Consider the following 21,088-nt stretch of genomic DNA (forward strand, 5'->3'; position numbering starts at 1 on the left):
GTATCTGTTTCATTATTTTCAGGTTTTTTTTCCCTTTGTTCTTTTATTTGAAACAAATTTGCCTTCTTATTTTGCTTGTCTTTTTCTCTATGAAGTTAGATAAAGGCTACCTCTCCTGGTCCTGAATGGGGTGTCCTTGTGTGGGACCATCCTTGTGCAGTCCGCATGTGCCTGGTGGCTTTGATGGGTGAGCTGCGTCTGAAGTGAGCTCGAGACACATTTCTCCTCTGGGTAGGCTGGCGGCTATCACTGTTGCTAGGAGGAGGAGCTGGAGATGGCAGAGATGGGGGAGGGTTAGAGCTAGAGCCAGGTGTGAGAGGGGGACTTCTCAGTAGCCAACAGCATCCTGTCAAGGGATAGGAGTGCGTCCAAAGTTGCTACACCAGAAGCCCTGAGGGTCAAGTCAGAGCTGGTTCTGCTCCCTTGGTGTGTGCTCTCCCCATCCCAGCATTGGCACCTTTGCCCCATAAGGGAGCACCGTTGGAGCAGGTGCCCTGTGCAGGCCAGGGTGTGAGCTGGCATGGTCCAGGCATGCCAGTCAGAGCTCCAGACTGCTGCCTCTGCAGGTGCCAGTAATGGTCACCCTCTCCCTGTTCAGGTACAGTGCTGGGTCCAGGTTGGCGCTATCCTCCATGGCAAAGCACTCTTCAGCAGCAGCAGCCTTTGCTCTAGTGGGAAGCTGTGCTGTGGAGCAAGAGGGGCCACAGCGTGTGCTGGAGTGCTCCCACCTCTGGCCAGAGCACTGACCTTTCACCCCTGTGACCACCAGGGTGGATGCCATGCCAGGTCTGAGCCGACTCTGTTCCTGACAACTGGGCACTCACCTTGGCTACCGTAGCCTTTGCCTGAGTATGGAGCTCCTCTGCAGAGCAAGAGGAACTACGGTGGGTGCTCAGCTTGGCCTGGACCTGCACGAGGGCAGTTACAGAAAACCAGGCAAAGTCTGGGGTCCTTTCAATCTGCTTCCTCTGCCTCGTTGAGGGAGTAAGAGTGTGTGTGCATTTCTTAAGAGTGGTCTGGGTTTCTGACAGCCCCACTGTCAGTCTCATTGACGTTCAAACCTGCTAAGAGACCTTTCCTTCCAGTGCTGGACCCCAGGGATGGGGTGCCTGATACGTGGTTCAAACTCCTCACTCCCCAGGAAGGGTGTAATCCCCCTCCTCTTCTGTGTTCCCCTCCAGGGACACAGGTCCTGACCTGATTGCTTCTCTTCCCCTCCTGATCCCAACTCTGTGTGGATCTTTCTCACAGCCTTTCGGATGCCAGTCTCCAGTTTGTTTCCAGTAAGAACTGCTCCACAGTTTTGATGTCTTCATGGAGGGAGGTGAGCTCCATGTCCTCCTCCACCATCTTGATCTCCTCCTCTTATAGACTCATTAGTTTACTGAACATTCTACCTAAACAATAAGCTGGTTTCTTCTGTGATCAATTACAAATCTTGGTTTCTCAAGCCAGTATTCTACATAAGCAATACATACACTACAGGAATCATTATTCTATTACTGACCTTTCTTCATTCTGTAACAAATTCAAATAATAGCATAAGGTTGTAATTCTTAATAATATTCCTTGCCCTTTGAGTTATGAGCTAAATTATACAGGTTCAATAACCCCTTCAGCTAATGATGCTCATTTTGTACGCTGTAATTCACGTAGGGGAAGTTTTATGTACCTTTCTTCAAGCATCCATTGGCTTGGCATAGATGCACAGTACCTGATAAGCTAATTGTGCAAATTTTTCTTCTGTTCTTAGGTGCCCAAACTAGCCATGGTTAGGTTTGTTGAGTAAGGCGTAAGAAGACAGGTAAAGCATCACTGTTATTGGACCATGCTTTTTCACTGTGGCAAAAAAAGCATTGAGGCAATCACTGAGACATTTTGGAAACAAGTGCTTTTTGCCATTTTTTATGGCTTGTCTATTCCAGTGGAGTGCCAGTTCCTTTCTTCTGATGTTTTGGGTGTTAACTGATATTGTATCCAGGGTTCCTGAGGGAGTCAGTCACTTAGTCATATTTTAAACATACGCCTTTATAGTCAGTCTCCACTCTTTATATGCATTAAACATACTCATTCTTGGTAGTACACATTCTAAATACCTAACTCCAGGAAGTATTTTATCCACTTAAAGGGAATACTCTTATGATCAAACCTCATTACTTAAAATTTTAGTTCATGCCAATATGCAATGGAAATTATCACTTGAAAACCATTTGTTTATGGCAGTTCTGCCTAGTGGTAGACCTCTTTTCTAGGTTGGGACATTCTGGCCCTAAGGGTATGTTTTAGCACCATCCAACTTGGCACACCACTTATCTTAACACCCAACCCTGCCCTTTAATTTCCTGGTGAGAGTATGAAATGGGTAGATTTCACAAATGTGTGCAACAGAAAAATGAGGGTATGTTTGAGTTCCTTTAATTGTATCATAATTGGATAAAGCCACTTTCGGATAAGCCAGAAGTATGCTCTCTATACTTCTGCTATAGGTATGGATAAATTTAAGCTGATCATATGATTTCACTATCACAAATTCAATGGGCCTAAGCAATAGCTTCTCTTATCCAGTATACCTCTAAGGCAAAAAAAGACCTCAGATCATTCACTGTCAAATATGAATCCTAATTTCTGGCAAAGTCCTCCCTCCAGTGTTAATTTGCTTATATTCACCATCTCTGTAATGTAATTACTTAACTGTAGATTCTGCTTACCAACTTAACTTTGGAAGGTTAACCAGGAAAGTATGTTGCTTAACATGAAACAGATCACAGGTGTACTGTTGAGATGAGTGAGTGAAAATTCTAACTGAAAAAAAAAATTCCTATGCTAGGATTTTATATGCGATTAGATTTGTTTTTTTGAGAGAATTCCTGACTCTTCCCCAAAAGACTACTACTTCACCCTACTCCAACATGAAGAGCTACCATATTTACCAGCATATAAGATATGTTACACATAGGGAAATGGGTAACTTTCCAAGAATAATTTTTTGGAAAAAGATTGTTTTCACACACAGTCTAGAAGTGTCTCTAAAAGTTGTTCTATATGCAGAAAACCATGTTGTTCATATAAGAACAATATATGGACATTAAAATGAGATGATAATGTCCTTCCATTTTAGATCTCTGCAAGTTGACCACAGTCAGGGCACAGGGGATGACGGATGACGGGCAGATTTTGTGTCTGTATGAGACGTGAGTCCCTTGATTTTATGAAGAAGTGTAAACCCTCCTGTTCGCCACAGCACGTGAGCTGTCCAAGTAAATAATGCCAAGTATCTGTGTTTAGTGAAGTTTAGGTTTTTGCCAGTGAGCAGAATCACAATGTGTCATGTTTAATCAAAAGTTTGATTAGGAGAAATAGTCACACAGGATTGCCTAAAGGAAATGTACCCCACTCATCCCACTCAACTTTAACTGCTGTATCTTTCTAGACCACATGTGAGAGCAACTGCTTGGATCATGATCTCAGCTCCCAGCTGACCAGCACTTCCTATCACATACCCTGCATCTGGGCCTCCACAGAAAGCACTGGAAATGCTAAGTGTTCAAAACTTGGACTATATGGGTCAACGCTTTGAATTTTTAAGTTTCTAAATTCATAACTAGAACTTCCTAGAAGAATTTTATTCCAGGCATTAGTACTAGGAAAAATCAGTGTTCATCCTTACTTGAAGGAGAAACGATGTTACTCTTCACTGCTAGTGGGTTGGGAGCTCTAATCCCAGTCAGTGTGCTGACTGACTAGGACCTCGTCATGAGCTTCTGTGTCCTAACTTTACACTTGCAACTATCTTGGTAGCCAGTTCTTACTGACCCTTCATCTTAATTTATGTACTTGAAAAAAATATTTATCTTGGTATCTGGTATATGTAAGCTCCTTCAAATACCATTAGAAAACATATGGGAATATGAGCATAAAAATTATAGCATTTATTCATTACTGTATGGCAAAACAGAGTTCTATATAGTTCCTCATGTATGTTTTACTCTGAGTAGAATGTGTGGATTTTTTCTTACACTGTTTTGGCCACAAGTTGTACAGCAGATGTCAGGAGGCCAAGCAGCTGTGAAAGGTCCTGGCCAAGTTCCCCTAACCATTCTTGCCTTAGTGGTTGGAAGGAATTCTTCCCACTTGTCTACTGCAGCCCTTTGTTTTTGACTTAAAGATAGACTGTCTACATTGAGAGTGAATGTCTTTCATTCTTTTTGTCAAGCTAATTGTCAGACCTGATTCTCTGTGACTAGATGGATGCTTCAGTCTTCCTCCAGGGCACTTTTCACCAGGTAATCCTCACTAGGTGCTTTATGAAAGCGCTAAATACCACTGTAGCAGTGCAATACTACCTAAGCAGGAATGAGACAATGAGACGCTCTCTCTTTGTGCAATAATACACTTTTATTTTCCTTTTACCTCTGCAGTCATCTTTGAGTAATTATTGTGTAAACAATAGAATGGAATGAAATTACATTAAGTTGTATGCAAATGGCTCTAGAACACCTTAACAATTATGACAAGGCAATTATAAATAACTTTTTTTTTTCCTTAGTAATATATATTTGCTTTTTAAAGTACATTAAAGAGCTGCCATATCTAGGGTTAGCTAGGAAAGAGCAAATGGTACCATCTGGGAGCCACCACCCTGAAAGTTTAGACTCCAATTTTGAAAATCTGATGGTTTACTATTCCATAATATATAGTCAAGCAGAGGGCGATTTGGGTTGAAAGTATTTATTCTTGAAACTTAACAGCGTTTTACCTTTTAGTCATTGCACAAAACCCTTTTTCTATTATTTTCACTCCATCTGGGTATTCTGCAGAATTTCAAGTAAAACACAGATTCTGGTATTTTCAAGTTTATCACCTTTGGAACAACAGATTCTATCATTTCAGGAGACATCAAATCAGAGGTGGGTACATAATTAGCAATCTAACAGAATGGCGCCATTTTATAGAGCATCCTAAACATTCCAGTGAAGCAAAACTTACATATGCCACTTTATGTAGAGGAAATTTTAGATCTGAGACTATTCCAGAATAAAGCAGCCTCAGGCACATTCTTAACATGAATTTTTTTTTTTTTTCCACAAGGCACCTCCCTCTCCCAGGAGACAATCAGATTGTGAACTGGTTTTCAGGCAAACCAAAAGAGTAAGCATCCTAGTTCCTAATTCAGTCATTTCAAAAATCACAAGTTATAAATACTTGAAAGATAGACCTGAAATTTTTGTTTAAATAACAAGAGTAACTGCAGGAAGCATATATAATCAAAAACGTTTTTTTTTTTTCTTTCTTATAGCTAAGGTGTGTAATGCATAAATATATGAAAAATAAAATTCACAGTCAGTTTGAAAACTAGAATTCAAGTTTGGCTAATAAATCTTAATTTTATAAGTATATTAATTTCTAAATACAACATAAGAGGCAGTATTGTCAGATGTACAATTAAAGTATCATAACAGAAAGGACAACAATGAGAGAAATAGGCTTCTGATAGAAAAGATTCCTTTTGTTGCCAATAAATAGGACCACCTGAGTGTTTCAGATTCTTTTCACTTAAGGGAGATCCAAATTGGTTGCTGAGGATATTAAATAGCTTTTGAAAAACGGAGCAACAGTCGTGCAGCTGTGGCATTTGCTTGTTCTCATACTGTGGGTTGCTAGAGAATAAAGCAGAACTCAGTGTTGTTAAGTTTAAAAAAATTTCTCTTTTATCCCATTACGCTGAAGCCGGCCTCTTCACAATCCTCTGATTTTGCTAGGGGGTGGGAGGAAGTGGCAGGAAAGGCTGGAGGGAGGGTGTGGCGAGGGGCGGCATGACAGATCAGGGCGACATCAAGGGACAGGTATCAGCTGACACTCAACTGAGCAAACCCGATCAGCTTCACTTCGTCGGGAATCTCCGACCCATCACAGCCAGAAGCCTGAAAAGGTAAAAAGAAAGCCTCAGTGCTGGTTGGTTGGTAGCGGCCTTTTACAGAGTTGTTCGTGGGAAGGCGGGTCCATGTACAGTCTACGGGGTCAGGGGTTCCATCTCCGCCAGCAGACATGCTAAGAATCCCTTTCTTCAGTGACTCCTGGGTGTCACCTGCTCTGAGAAATCTGATCATGAGGCCCACTGAGGACAGAGGCGAAAGGCTTTGCTGCTCATGAAATGGAACCGCCAGTGAGCCAGCCACAGGACTGCTGGGAAGGTACATACACAGCCTCAACAACGACTATGTAAAATGTAGTTTAAAATATGCCTTAATGGCCCCCCACTCCAGCACTCTTGCCTTGAAAATCCCCATGGATGGAGGAGCCTGGTGGGCTGCAGTCCATGGGGTCGCTAAGTTGGACACGACTGAGCGACTTCACTTTTCGTTTTCACACACTGGAGAAGGCAATGGCAACCCACTCCAGTGTTCTTGCCTAGAGAATCCCAGGGATGGAGAAGCCTGGTGGGTTGCCATCTATAGGGTCACACACAGTCAGACATGACTGAACTGACTTAGCAACATTAGCAACTTTTAAAAGACTATTATGAAAAGGAGCAGAAGAGATCTAATAGGCCACACTCAAGGGTAAATTGGTCTTTACCAAAATCATCATCTCTGTCAAACTGCTCAGGAAAACTAAAAGGTCACCAAGTAGTGGAATGGCTCTACTATGAGCTCAGATCATGAACTCCTTATTGCCAAATTCAGACTTAAAACCACTAGACCGTTCAGGTATGACCTAAATCAAATCCCTTATGATTATACAGTGGAAGTGAGAAATAGATTTAAGGGACTAGATCTGATAGACAAAGTGCCTGATGAACTATGGACGGACGTTCGTGACATTGTACAGGAGACAGGGATCAAGACCATCCCCATGGAAAAGAAATGCAAAAAAGCAAAATGGCTGTCTGAGGAGGCCTTACAAATAGCTGCGAAAAGCAAAGGAGAAAAAAAAAAAAGATGTACTCATTTGAATGCAGAGTTCCAAAGAATAGCAAGGAGAGATAAGAAAGCCTTCCTCACGATCAATGCAAAGAAATAGAAGAAAACAACAGAATGGGAGAGACGAGAGATCTCTTTAAGAAAATTAAGAGATACCAAGGGAACATTTCATGCAAAGATGGGCTCGATAAAGGACAGAAATGGAATGGACCTAACAGAAGCAGAAGATATTAAGAAGAGGTGGCAAGAATACACAGAAGAACTGTACAAAAAAGAGCTTCATGACTAAGATAATCATGATGGTGTGATCACTCACTTACAGCCAGATATCCTGGAATGTGAAGTCAAATGGGCCTTAGGAAGCATCACTACGAACAAAGCTAGTGGAGGTGATGGAATTCCAGTTGAGCTATTTCAGATCCTGAAAGATGATGCTGTGAAAGTGCTGCAGTCAATATGCCAACAAATTAGGAAAACTCAGCAGTGGCCACAGGACTGGAAATGGTCAGTTTTCATTCCAATCCCAAAGAAAGGCAATGCCAAAGAATGCTCAAACTACCACATAATTGCAGTCATCTCACACGCTAGTAAAGTAATGCTCAAAATTTTCCAAGCCAGGCTTCAGCTGTATGTGAACCATGAACTTTCAGATGTTCAAGCTGGTTTTAGAAAAGGCAGAGGAACCAGAGATCAAATTGCCAACATCCGCTGGATCATCAAAAAAGCAAGAGAGTTGCAGAAAAACATCTATTTCTGCTTTATTGACTATGCCAAAGTCTTTGACTGTGTGGAAGACAATAAACTGTGGAAAATTCTGAAAGAGATGGGAATACCAGACCACCTGACCTGCTTCCTGAGAAACCTATATGCAGGTCAGGAAGCAACAGTTTGAACTGGACATGGAACAACAGACTGTTCCAAATAGGAAAAGGAGTACGTCAAGGCTGTATATTGTCACCCTGCTTATTTAACTTCTATGCAGAGTACATCATGAGAAACACTGGGCTGGAAGAAGCACAGGCTGGAATCAAGATTGCCGGGAGAAATATCAATAACCTCAGATATGCAGATGACACCACCCTTATGGCAGAAAGTGAAGAGGAACTAAAAAGCCTCTTGATAAAAGTGAAAGAGGAGAGCGAAAAAGTTGGCTTAAAGCTCAACATTCAGAAAACGAAGATCATGGCATCTGGTCCCATCATTCATGGGAAACAGATGGGGAAACAGTGTCAGACTTTATATTTGGGGGCTCCTAAATCACTGCAGATGATGATTGCAGCCATGAAATTAAAGGATGCTTCAGTTCAGTTCAGTTGCTCAGTCATGTCCGACTCATTGTGACCCCATGAATCACAGCACGCCAGGCGTCCCTGTCCATCATCAACTCTGGGAGTTCACTCAGACTCACATCTTTCGAGTCACTGATGCCATCCAGCAATCTCATCCTCTGTCGTCCCCTTCTCCTCCTGCCTCCAATCCCTCCCAGCATCAGAGTCTTTCCCAATGAGTCAACTCTGCATGAAGTGGCCAAAGTACTGGAGTTTCAGCTTTAGCATCATTCCTTCCAAAGAAATCCCAGGGCTAATTGCCTTCAGAATGGATTGGTTGGATCTCCTTGCAGTACAAAAAGATGCTTACTCCTTGGAAGAAAAGTTATGACCAACCTAGATAGCATATTAAAAAGCAGAGACATTACTTTGCCAACAAAGGTCCGTCTAGCCAAGGCTATGGTTTTTCCAGTGGTCATGTATGGATGTGAGAGTTGGACTGTGAAGAAAGCTGAGCGCCGAAGAATTGATGCTTTTGAACTGTGGTGTTGGAGAAGACTCTTGAGAGTCCCTTGGACTGCGAGGAGATCCAACCAGTCCATTCTAAAGGAGATCAGTCCTGGATGTTCATTGGAAGGACTGATGCTAACGCTGAAACTCCAATACTTTGGCCACCTCATGCGAAGAGTTGACTCATTGGAAAAGACCCTGATGCTGGGAGGGACTGAGGGCAGGAGAAGAAGGGGACAACAAAGGATGAGATGGTTGGATGGCATCACCAACTCGATGAAGATGAGTTTGAGTAAACTCCGAGAGTTGGTGATGGACAGGGAGGCCTGGCATGCTGTGATTCTTAGGGTCGCAAAGATTCGGACACAACTGAGCAACTGAATTGAATTTTTACAGTGAAAGGTACTATTTTTCTATGACAGAATTTATACAAATTTAGGTCATATTTATTGCCTTAAAATTGGCCCAGATTACAAAATGCAAAGTACTTAATCATGTCAAAATCCAAAGAAACTGTAAATAAGCCCTTGCCCATCAAAATTCTCACTGGCACCAATTCACAACTTATTCTCCCCTTTACCTCCCTTTCCTATACGGTGACTCAGTAGTAAAAGAATCTGCCTGCAATGCAGGAGACGCAGGTTCGATCCCTGCTTGGGAAGATCTCCTGGAGAAGGAAATGACTACCTACTCCTAGTATTCTTGCCTGGAGAATTTAATGAACAGAGGAGCCTGGCGGGCTACAGTCCATGGGGTCGAAAAGAGTTGGACACGACTGAGAAACTAATCTATAGACACATAGAGTACTCAGACCACCATTCTAAATTGCCTCTACAGTACATAAATCAGAACTGGACATTACGTAAGTACCACAAAGCGGGGTGAGAAAAGTTTGAATGTCTGGGAATGGGCAATTAATTACCAAAGGGACATAGGAACCTTTTCTTGGCTGAGTGCCTGCTAAATAATTGAGAAAACAACTAGTGTCCCAGGGTCAAAAGCCCTTTCCAATCCTCACAGTGAAGCTGCTTAGCACTGTTCTAAAAAACTGTACAAAAACTCAGCCCTTTGCCAACCGCAGCATTTTCCTTTAAAACAGGCAGCTAATTAGAACATATAACTTGAATATTTAAAATAATTATCCTTAACATTCAGTGTGGGCAGTTATGCTCAATAAGAAAATCCATAGCCTAAAGAGTAGGAATATTAGCTACCATTTAAATAATTTACTTTGTGCCTGTCGATGTCTCTAGTTTCGACTGACAGATAAGACATTCGGTAAAGTACAATTTCCACTGTTTGCACTGCCAGGGGCAGAAAGGTCAGAAGCTCTCCTTATCACTGGTAACAAAGCGGCACAGGCAGAAAACCTTCTCAGCTGAGATTTCTGGTGGGTGTTTGTCACACCAGCACCAGCGATCTTTACCACCACACGGCCCTCCCCCGCCATCCGACCAATCTTCTACTCCCACCGTTCCTTGACATCTCTTCCTAATCCGTCCCTTCTTCTCTCCTTGTAGCTACTGCTAACATCCCTTCCTCAACTCACTGATGGGGGCAGAGATGTTCTGCGTAGAAAACTGACAAACATCTGAGGTCAAACTGTTGCTGTTGTCAAGTGTGAAGCCGCATCCAGGCATTTGAAAGCTGTTATCAGAAATCTGGCACTGTGACTAGCAGGAGCCGAACATAGCTAGAAATAAAAACTAAGTCCTTGTGGTGAAGGGTAATGAAAGGGAGAATTTGTGTAACCAAAGCAGTGATTATGTGGGTACAGGGAGGCCATGTCCCATTCTAGGTTCTGTCTCCTGGCAAAGAGGCACAGGCCAGGTGACTGGCTTTGCTTCAGGACATTCAGCCTTCCCTCCTCTATGTTGCTAGCTCTGATGTTTAAGCCTCTTAAATCGGAGGCCTTAAATCCTCTTAAATCCTTACCTCTTTGTGGCCTGCAAAATGATCATGAGGACAACAAGCAAATGATACTGAAATCTACACAAAAGAGACCAGAAACCCTTAAGGCAGCAGTTCTCAAATTATCAAGAACTCCAAATGATTATGTCCATGTGGATTGTATTTATTGTACTTAGAAATATTAAATATTTATATAAACAAATGTGACTTAAACTTAGAAGCTACTGCACAGTAAAGAAAATAATAAACAAAATGAAAAGATAACCTACAGGATGGGGTAAAATATTTGCAAACGATGCCACCGACAATGGTTTCATTTCTAGTATACAAAGAACTCAAAGAAACAAACAACCCAATCAAAAACTGGGCAGAGGACCTAAATAGAGATTTCTCCAAAGAAATACAAATGGCCAATAACCACACGAAGAGATGCTCAACATCACTAACTACTAGCGAAATACGAATCTACAATGAAGTACCACCTCATACCAGTCAGAACAGCCACAAATGCTAGAATATGGAGAAAAGGGAGCCCTCCTACACTGTTGGTGGAAATATCAGTTGTTGCAGCCACTGTGGAAACCAGTATAGAGGGTTCTCAGAAAAGCAAAAATAGAATTACCTACCCTACAACCCAGCAGTCCCATTGTAGATAACAGTCCCAGCCTGTTATGTACAACACAAACAGACTCACAGACATAAAGACTTGTGGTTGCCAAGGGGAATGGGGGGGGGGAGTGATGGATTGGGAGCTTGGGGTTAGCAGATGCAAACTATTACATAGAAAAACAAGGATCTACTCTATAGCAGGGACAGCTTACAATCAATATTCTATAATAAACCATAATAGGAAAGAATGTGTGTGTGTGTACATATATAAATCACTTTGCTGTACAGCAGAAACTAACACATTGTAAATCAACTTCAATAAAATATTTTTAATAATGTTAAAGTACTGAATCTATTTTAAAACATAAAATATGATTAGGTTATGTTGTATTAACTGTCTTAGAAAATAAAAGGTGTTTCTAAAGTACTTGGTTACTGATTCACTAAACATTACAGAAATAAGCCCACGGCATGCTAATAGTTTCCCTAAACAAAATTAAGAGTGGCACTGCTTTTTACACTTTCTCAGATCTTAAATGTTTTGCTTCATAAAAATGGCCAGATTCTCACACCTGCATGCGCAGTCACTTGACTGCTGTTTTCCTTAAAGTATACAAAGAAAATCCAGTCTCTCACAAATATCTAGTTGGAAAAGGGGAGAGTATCTTAATAGCCTTTCCAAATAATTGCGGACATCACATGTTACTATGCCAAAACTGTCCAAGTGCTATTTTCATAAAGCTTAGTTGCAATGTAAAATGTAAAACCAACATGTTAAACTTTTCATAAATGTTAAGGTAAACATTGGTCTATTTTAATGGATCTTTTACCATGTATAATTTTTCAGCATCACTGAGCTAGCAAATGTTCCAAATGTTGACATATTATACAGTATCAATACATTAATATTATCTATTACCAATCTCATCGGATAAAGCTTTAAATACAGAGGGTAGGGTTGTGTGTGTGGGGGGGTGTGGGGGTGTCTGTCAAACTGACTACGGCAGATACAAGTTTTCTAAAATCCTGTTTTTTGCTTGAAATGTGAAATTTCTTATTGACAACAAATACTGTCCATTGTTTTCCTTGAAGTGTCAGGCTTACTGGGTTCATTTTGAAACAAATGTCTGCCAGATCCCTAGTCTGAAGAGCCAATGTTTCTCAGCTGTTCTTCCAAGTAAAAGTGATGTTCCATGAAAAAAAAAAAAAAAAGCTAGTTTGGCTCACAACTCTATCTCTCCAGTTCTTTTCCTAGAGACAACCATCACACTTAAGGTACTGAAGAAATGCTTCCCATCTCATCACACAGAATATTAAAAAGATGTGTTCTCATGTGGGGATTTAAGCCAGTTGCCCTTACTTTTTAAATTTTTATGTATTTATGGAGTGATAGAATGAGTGCTTTAAAGATGATGGCTATTACCACAGTTTGATGTTTCTGCTTTGGTTTCTGCCCACATTACTAGGTTGGACCACAGTGGCTTTTACACCAATGTTAACACTATGGGAAAAGCCAAGTAACATCTTAGTATTCTTATGAACATTCAAGATCCCTTAAAAAAAAAAAGTCTCAAAGAACCCCAGAAGTTCAAGACCCACACTTAGAGAACCTCCACTTCAAAGGAAAAGGTACACGTTCTCAGGAGCTTACCGTGGTGGTGTGCTGATTCCTGAATGTCCCCGCCAGCCTGCAAGGTGTGGCCCTCATCGTGTGGAGGAGCTTCAGCTGTGGCTGTCCAACGTCAATCCTAAGAATTCCCTTCACTGCCAGCCTGGGTGCGCTTTGGAACCACCAGGAGAGTTTGAAAACATACCCGTGCCCATGTCCACTCCAGGAGTTGTGACTGAACTGGTCTGGGGTGTGGCCTGGCACTGGGATTTTCTGAGCTCCCCAGGGAAGTCAGTGGAGTCTGAGAACCTCTTTTCTACCCTAGCATCCCCTTTCCTTTAGAGCCATGGTTCCCAAACTTTAGCATCAGAATCACCCCAAGAGTGTGTTAACACAGGTTCCTGTGCCTGATTTCCTCCAGATTCTGATTCCTCAGGCCTGGGATGGAACCCCAGAATTCACATTTTTATAAAGGTTCCAGGTGAAGCTGACACTGTCCGTCTGAGGACCACACTTTGCAGAACCATTGTTTCAGACTGAATAGGAGACAGAGCTGCTACATGGGCCTTCTTGAACTGAGAGTCTCAGGAGGAGGAGTAAGTCAATACTCTCAGCTACTTTTTATATCATTTGAGCCCTGGCTTTATGTGTACTTTGGGAAATATCACCTTAATCACTCAGCCTTGATAAATAAGGCTCTTTGGCCAGTAATTGCCAAAATGCATATAAAACTGCTATCTGTTCAACACCACTAATTATTAGAGAAATGTACCAGCTCACACCAGTCAGAATGTCCATCATTCAAAAGCCTACAAATAACAAATGCTAGATAGAGTGTAGAGAAAACGGAACTCTCCTATGCTGATGTCACAGCCACCATGGAAAATAGCATGGAGGTCCTCAGAACACTAAAAATAGAACTACCATGTGACCCAGCAATCCCACTTCTGGGTACAAATCCACACAAAACTCTAATCCAAAAAGATACCTGCACCCCTATGTTCATAGCAGCACTATTCACAATCGCCAACACAGGGAAACAACCTGAGTGTCCACGGACAGATGATTGGGTAAAGACGACGTGGCGCATATACACGATGGAATACGACTGAGCCGTAAGACAGAAAGAACTAATGCCATTCGCAGCAACATGAGCAACCTAGAGATGATCCTACGTAAGTGAAGTAAGTCAGAAAGACAAACACCATACCATATCACTTACACGTGAAATCTAAAATCTGACACAAACGATCATAGCTGCAACACAGAAACAGAATCAGGCATATAGAGAACAGACTGATGGCTGCCAAGGGACAGTGGGTTGGGGGAGGGATGGCGGCTGGGGTGAGCAGATTTAGCAGATGTTAAGCTTTTATGTATAGAATGAATAAACAACAAGGTCCTACTGTATAGCACAGAAAACTATATTCAGTATCCTTTGATAAACCATCATGAAAAAGAACATTAAAAAAGAATATATAACTTTTCTGTATAGCAGAAATTAACACACTGTAAATCAACTAGACTTCAATAAAAAATTGCTGTCTGCAATGCATGTTAGTAAACTTCAGAAACTAAGTTCATACTGCTCATATTTGTACCACTGCTAGTGCTAAGTCACTTCAGTTGTGTCCGACTCCGTGCGACCCCAGAGACGGCAGCCCACCAGGCTCCCCCGTCCCTGGGATTCTCCAGGCAAGAACACTGGAGTGGGTTGCCATTTCCTTCTCCAGTGCATGAAAGTGAAAAGTGAAAGTGAAGTCACTCAGTCGTGTCCCACTCTTAGAGACCCCATGGACTGCAGCCCACCAGGCCCCTCCGCCCATGGGATTTACCAGTTGGATGTTAATTACATGTATAGTTGACCCTTGAACAATGGAGGGGTTGGAGGTGCCAGCCCTCCAAATGGTCAGAAATCGACATATAATTTACATTTGGCCCTCCTTAAATATGGTTCCTCTATATCTGCAAGTTGAACTAACCACAGATTGTTATTACTGTTGTATTTATTGAAAAAAATTCATGTCTAATTGGATCATGCAGTTCAAACCTATGTTGCTCAAGGGTCAGCTGTACTTACAATTTGTGTTCTATCTTCTCTCTCTCTGTCTCTCTATAGTCATTAAGTCATATCCTACTCTTGTGACCCCATGGACTGTAGCCTGCCAGGCTCCTCTGTCCATGGGATTCTCTGGGCAACAATGGGTTGCTATTTCTTTCTCCAGTTCTATCTTCAAGGGCAAATTAAATATTTTGTATTGTCACTAACGCAGTTTCAAAAATTCCACATTGAAAGCAGCAAGACTTACCTACTTTACAAAACTGCCAGGTAGCAAATTAAAAAATGACTTAAAAAACATTTATGAAAACTTGCCTCAAGGCTTACAACAATAAAACCATACTGATAATGTCAAACCCAAAGCACGTACTACTTGAGCTGAAATGCCCTCTATGCCTGAACCGCTTTGTTGAAAGTGAAAAGGCTTCTGATCTCCCTGTTTCTAGCAGTGCCAACAACGGAAATCACACTTCACTTATTATCTTTCCTGTCAAATGAAGCTATAGAGATCTCACTGGGTGGAGGAAAAAAAGTAAATGTATTTCTTTAAATAACAATAGCCTTGCCCCTCAAGGCCATTTTTTAAAAAATTAAAATATATACACAGATATACAAGACACACCTTTTTAAGCTTGAGCAAATTTTTCTTAATAGTGGTGGGAGCTAAGAGGAAAGAGACTGGAGAATGAGTTGTCCACATATGACATGCTTCCCAGCCTTGGCTAAACACTGGGACTACCAGAGGGTGCTTTCAAAGTTCCTGCCCAGGCTGCAGGAAGAACAATTAGGCTATCTGTAATAGGACCCACTCATGAGTAATTGTCCAAAGTGTCCTCACCATCCCTGGAGTGAAACCACTGTGCAGCCAGTTGAAGAACCACAGTATTAATAATTACATAATGTTCAGGCCCCTGACATTCTCCTTTAAAAGCAAACAAAGTGCTGAGATGAAAATGATAAACAGCTGAAGGACTCGGAGCAGTAGCAGAAGGAAAAATGCTTCTAAAACACTTGGATCTAAATAACCAACCTGGGTCTCTGTGGTTTTACTGGGATGTTAAGCGTCCCACACTTAACATGAATCAAGGCAAATTGGAAGTGGTCAGATGGCAAAAGTGAACGTCGACATTCTAGGAATCAGCAAACTAAGATGGACTGGAATGGGTGAATTTAACTCAGATGACCATTATTATCTACTACTGCGGGCAGGAATCCCTCAGAAGAAATGGAGCAGCCTTCATGGTCAACAAGAGAGTCTGAAATGCAGTACTTGGATGCAATCTCAAAAAAGACAGAATGATCTCTGTTTGTTTCCAAGGCAATATCAATCTCATTCAATATCACAGTAGTCCAAGTCTATGTCCCAACCAGTAATGCTGAAGAAGCTGAATTTGAACGGTTCTATGAAGACCTGTAAGACCTTTTAGAACTAACACTCAAAAAAGATGTCCTTTTCATTATAGGGGACTGGAATGCAAAAGTAGGAAGTCAGAAACACCTGGAGTAATAGGCAAATTTGGCCTTGGAATGCGGAATGAAGCAGGGCAAAGACTATAATAGAGTTTTGCCAAGAAAATGCACTGGTCATAGCAAACACCCTCTTCCCAACAGCACAACAGAAGACTCTACACATGGACATCACCAGATGGTCAACACCGAAATCAGATTGATTATATTCTTTGCAGCCAAAGATGGAGAAGCTCTATACAGTCAATAAAAACAAGACCAGGAGCTGACTGTGGCTCAGATCATAAACTCCTTATTACCAAATTCAGACTTAAATTGAAGAAAGTAGGGAAAACCACTAGACCATTCAGGTATGACCTAAATCAAATCCCTTATGATTATACAGTGGAAGTGAGAAATAGATTTAAGGGACTAGATCTGAGACAGAGTGCCTGATGAACTATGGAATGAAGTTTGTGACACTGTACAGACCATCCCCATGGAAAAGAAATGCAAAAAGGCAAAATGGCTGGCTAGGGAGGCCTTACAAATAGCGGTGAAAAGAAGAGAGGCAAAAAGCAAAGGAGAAAAGGAAAGATATAAGCATCTGAATGCAGAGTTCCAAAGAATAGCATGGAGAGATAAGAAAGCCTTCGTCAGCAATCAATGCAAAGAAATAGAGGAAAACAACAGAATGGGAAAGACTAGAGATCTCTTCAAGAAAATTAGAGATACCAAGGGAATATTTCATGCAGAGATGGACTTGATAAAGGACAGAAATGGTACGGACCTAACAGAAGCAGAAGATATTAAGAGGTGGCAAGAATACACAGAAAAACTGTACAAAAAAAAGATCTTCACGACCCAGATAATCATGATGGTATGATCACTAATCTAGAGCCAGACATCCTGGAGTGTGAAGTCAAGTGGGCCTTAGAAAGCATCACTATGAACAAAGCTAGTGGAGGTGATGGAATTCCAGTTGAGCTATTTCAAATCCTGAAAGATGATGGTATGAAAGTGCTGCCCTCAATATGCCAGCAAATTTGGAAAACTCAGCAGTGGCCACAGGACTGGAAAAGGTCAGTTTTCATTCCAATCCCAAAAAAAGGCAATGCCAAAGAATGCTCAAACTACCGCACAATTGCACTCATCTCACACGTTAGTAAAGTAATGCTCAAAATGCTCAGAGCCAGGCTTCAGCAATATGTGAACCGTGAACTTCCAGATGTTCAAGCTGGTTTTAGAAAAGCCAGAGGAACCAGAGATCAAATTGCCAACATCCGCTGGATCTTCGAAAAAGGAAAAGAGTTCCAGAAAAACATCTATTTCTGCTTTATTGACTATGCCAAAGCCTTTGACTGTGTGGAAGACAATAAACTGTGGAAAATTCTGAAAGAGATGGGAATACCAGACCACCTGACCTGCTTCTTGAGAAACCTATATGCAGGTCAGGAAGCAACATTAACTGGACATGGAACAACAGACTGGTTTCAAATAAGAAAAGGAGTACATCAAGGCTGTATATTGTCACCCTGCTTATTTAACTTCTATGCAGAGCACATCATGAGAAACATTGGGCTGGAAGAAGCACAAGCTAGAATCAAGATTGCAGGAGAAATACCAATAACCTCAGATATGCAGATGACACCACCCTTATGGCAGAAAGTGGAGAGGAACTAAAAAGCCTCTTGATGAAAGTGAAAGAGGAGAGTGAAAAAGTTGGCTTAAAGCTCAACATTCAGAAAACGAAGATCATGGCATCCGGTCCCATCACTTCATGGAAAATAGATGGAGAAACAGTGGAAACAGTGTCAGACTTTATTTTGGGGGGCTCCAAAATCACTGTAGATGGTGACTGCAGCCATAAAATTAAAAGACGCTTACTCCTTGGAAGAAAAGTTATGACACAACCTAGATAGCATATTCAAAAGCAGAGACATTACTTTGCCAACAAAAGTCTGTCTAATCAAGGCTATGGTTTTTCCAGTGATCATGTATGGATGTGAGAGTTGGACTGTGAAGAAAGCTGAGAGCTGAAGAATTGATGCTTTTGAACTGTGGTGTTGGAGAAGACTCTTGAGAGTCCCTTGGACTGCAAGGAGATCCAACCAGTCCATTCTGAAGGAGATCAGCCCTGGGTGTTCTTTGGAGGGAATGATGCTGAAGCTGAAACTCCAGTACTTTGGCCACCTGATGTGAAGAGCTGACTCATTGGAAAAGACTCTGATGCTGGGAGGGATTGGGGGCAGGAGGAGAAGGGGACGACAGAGGATGAGATGGCTTGATGGCATCACCAACTCGATGGACATGAGTCTGAGTGAACTCCGGGAGTTGGTGATGGACAGGGAGGCCTGGCGTGCTGCAATTCATGGGGTCGCAAAGAGTCGGACATGACTGAGCGACTGAACTGAACTAAGTGTCCCACAGACGATTAAGCCAAGAAGCAGCTCAAACGAGCTCTGTCCAGTGGGTCTCAAATTGGCTGGCAACTGACAACCACAAAGAAAACCTCTCAGGCTTTAACTAACTAGAGGTGATGGAAAGTTAAATGACAGAAATAGACCGTCATTCCTGAGTTTGGCTTTGTTTAACATCTTTATCTTTTGAGGAAAAACCATCACTTTTCATTCACTGGGCATGCCACACATTACTGCATTCTCATGCCATAAGGGAGAAGAAACACTTGCAAGACTCTCCTGCAGGTCTCCTGCACCAGACAGGCCAGTATTACTCTGCTGAAGGTACAAAGGAGATCAGGTCTCAACCAGTGTGTGTCCAGTCATCCAAAAGGTGAATCCACAAAGAAACAGAAAACTGTAGTACCATAAGGGTGCAAGGTCCTGACTGTAAGACTGAACAGCTGTTGAGCGTGGGGCAATGATGCTAGACCAGAGTTGAACTCCCAGCTTTTGCACCAGATGATCTTGGGCAAGTTAACGTCACAGAGCCTCTGATTCCCCAAACATGGAATGGACCCCATGACATCACCATCCTGGGGGACCATGAGGACTAAATTAACTGAGATGATGTAAAATACTTCATGCTCTGTTCTGCAAACAGTGGATGCACATGAAACAGCAGTGATTCCTGTCATATCTACAGGCAAGGCCAAGGGCTTCTGACAGAGACTTAAAAAGAGGGCATGAAGCTGAGGTCACAATCTTAGTTTTCAGGGATCAAAACAAGGTAAAGAAAAGAATGATGGCTCAAGTTTTTAAAATGAGCCTTGTATTATTCTGATGAATTTTAATTATGATCAGTTCAGTCGCTCAGTCGTGTCCGACTCTTTGTGACCCCATGAACCGCATGCTAGTTTACCCAAACCCATGTCCATTGAGTCGGTGATGCCATCCAACCATCTCATCCTCTGTTGTCCCCTTTTCCTCCTGCCTTCAATCTTTCCCAACATCAGGGTCTTTTCAAATGAGCCAGCTCTTTGCATCAGGTGGCCAAAATGTTGGAGTTTCAGCTTCATCAGTCCTTCCAATGAACACCCAGGACTGATCTCCTTTAGGATGGACTGGTTGGATCTCCTTGCAGTCCAAGGGACTCTCAAGAGTCTTCTCCAACACCACAGTTCAAAAGCATCAATTCTTCGGCGCTCAGCTTTCTTTATAGTCCAACTCTCACATCCATACATGACTACTGGAAAAACCATAGCCTTGATTAGATGGACCTTTGTTGACAAAGTAATGTCTCTGCTTTTTAATATGCTGTCTAGGTTGGTCATAACCTTCCTTCCAAGGATTAAGTGTCTTTAAATTTCATGGCTGTAGTCACCATCTGCAGTGATTTTGGAGCCCAGAAAAATAAAGTCTGACACTGTTTCTACTGTTTCCCCATCTATTTGCCATGAAGTGATGGGGCTGGATGCCATGATCTTAGTTTTCTGAATGTTGAGCTTTAAGCCAACTTTTTCACTCTCCTCTTTCACTTTCATCAAGAGCTCTTTAGTTCTTCTTCACTTTCTGCTGTAAGGGTGGTGTCATCTGCATATCTGAGGTTATTGATATTTCTCCTGGCAATCTTGATTCCAGCTTGTGCTTCTTCCAGTCCAGCGTTTCTCATGATGTACTCTGCATTTAAGTTAAATAAGCAGGGTGACAATATACAGCCTTGACGTATTCCTTTTCCTATTTGGAACCAGTCTGTTGTTCCATGTCCAGGAGATCCAAGACAGAAGAGCCTCTAGATGTACATTAGAGACACAAATAAGATTCTACACCATTTTGTTAGGCAGGAAGTTAAGGGATGAAGGATGAAGGTGACCTAGCTAAAAAGGATGCAAGCTGATTTCTAAACCCTGCCCCAGAAACGCCCAGGAGAGCTCACAGATATGCTACAAAAAGAACCTCAGAGATTTTTCCAACTCCTGCAAGTACGCCCTAGGCACACAGTGGATACAAACCAACCACAGGGGCTTCTCCAACTCCAGCACATGCATACATGCACAGCTGTGTCAAGTAACGTTAGGCAGCTAGCAGTCTGTAAAGGATTCATAAATATTCTATACACACATATATTTGATTATAACAGACTGAATTATGCAAAAGACGTAAGTAATAGAGACTGTTGTGCAACTTGCAAGTGTCAGTCAAAACTCTCAGTCCCCACCCATCTAGATAAATATGTGAAATCACTTTTTTGCACGTGCCCAGACATGTCCCATTCCCTGATTGTCCGTGAGTGTACCTATTTGCATTTTGCACAGGACATGAACCAAGAGGAGGAGACAGGGAGTATAAAAAGGGAA

At 41.9% G+C, this 21,088-nt stretch overlaps 1 protein-coding gene across 1 annotated transcript in view; it reads right to left on the reverse strand.

Moving 5' to 3' along the window:
* Positions 4,373–21,088, reverse strand: part of STK39 (serine/threonine kinase 39) — a 318,038-nt gene continuing 301,322 nt past the window's right edge. The window contains exon 18 of the mRNA XM_018064061.1: positions 4,373–5,921. Within this exon, the coding sequence (XP_017919550.1) occupies positions 5,847–5,921 (75 nt within the window). The 3' untranslated portion in view covers positions 4,373–5,846. The remainder of the gene's footprint in view (positions 5,922–21,088) is intronic.

Source organism: Capra hircus, chromosome 2 (assembly GCF_001704415.2).
Source record: "Capra hircus breed San Clemente chromosome 2, ASM170441v1, whole genome shotgun sequence".
Classification (NCBI taxonomy): Eukaryota; Metazoa; Chordata; class Mammalia; order Artiodactyla; family Bovidae; genus Capra; species Capra hircus.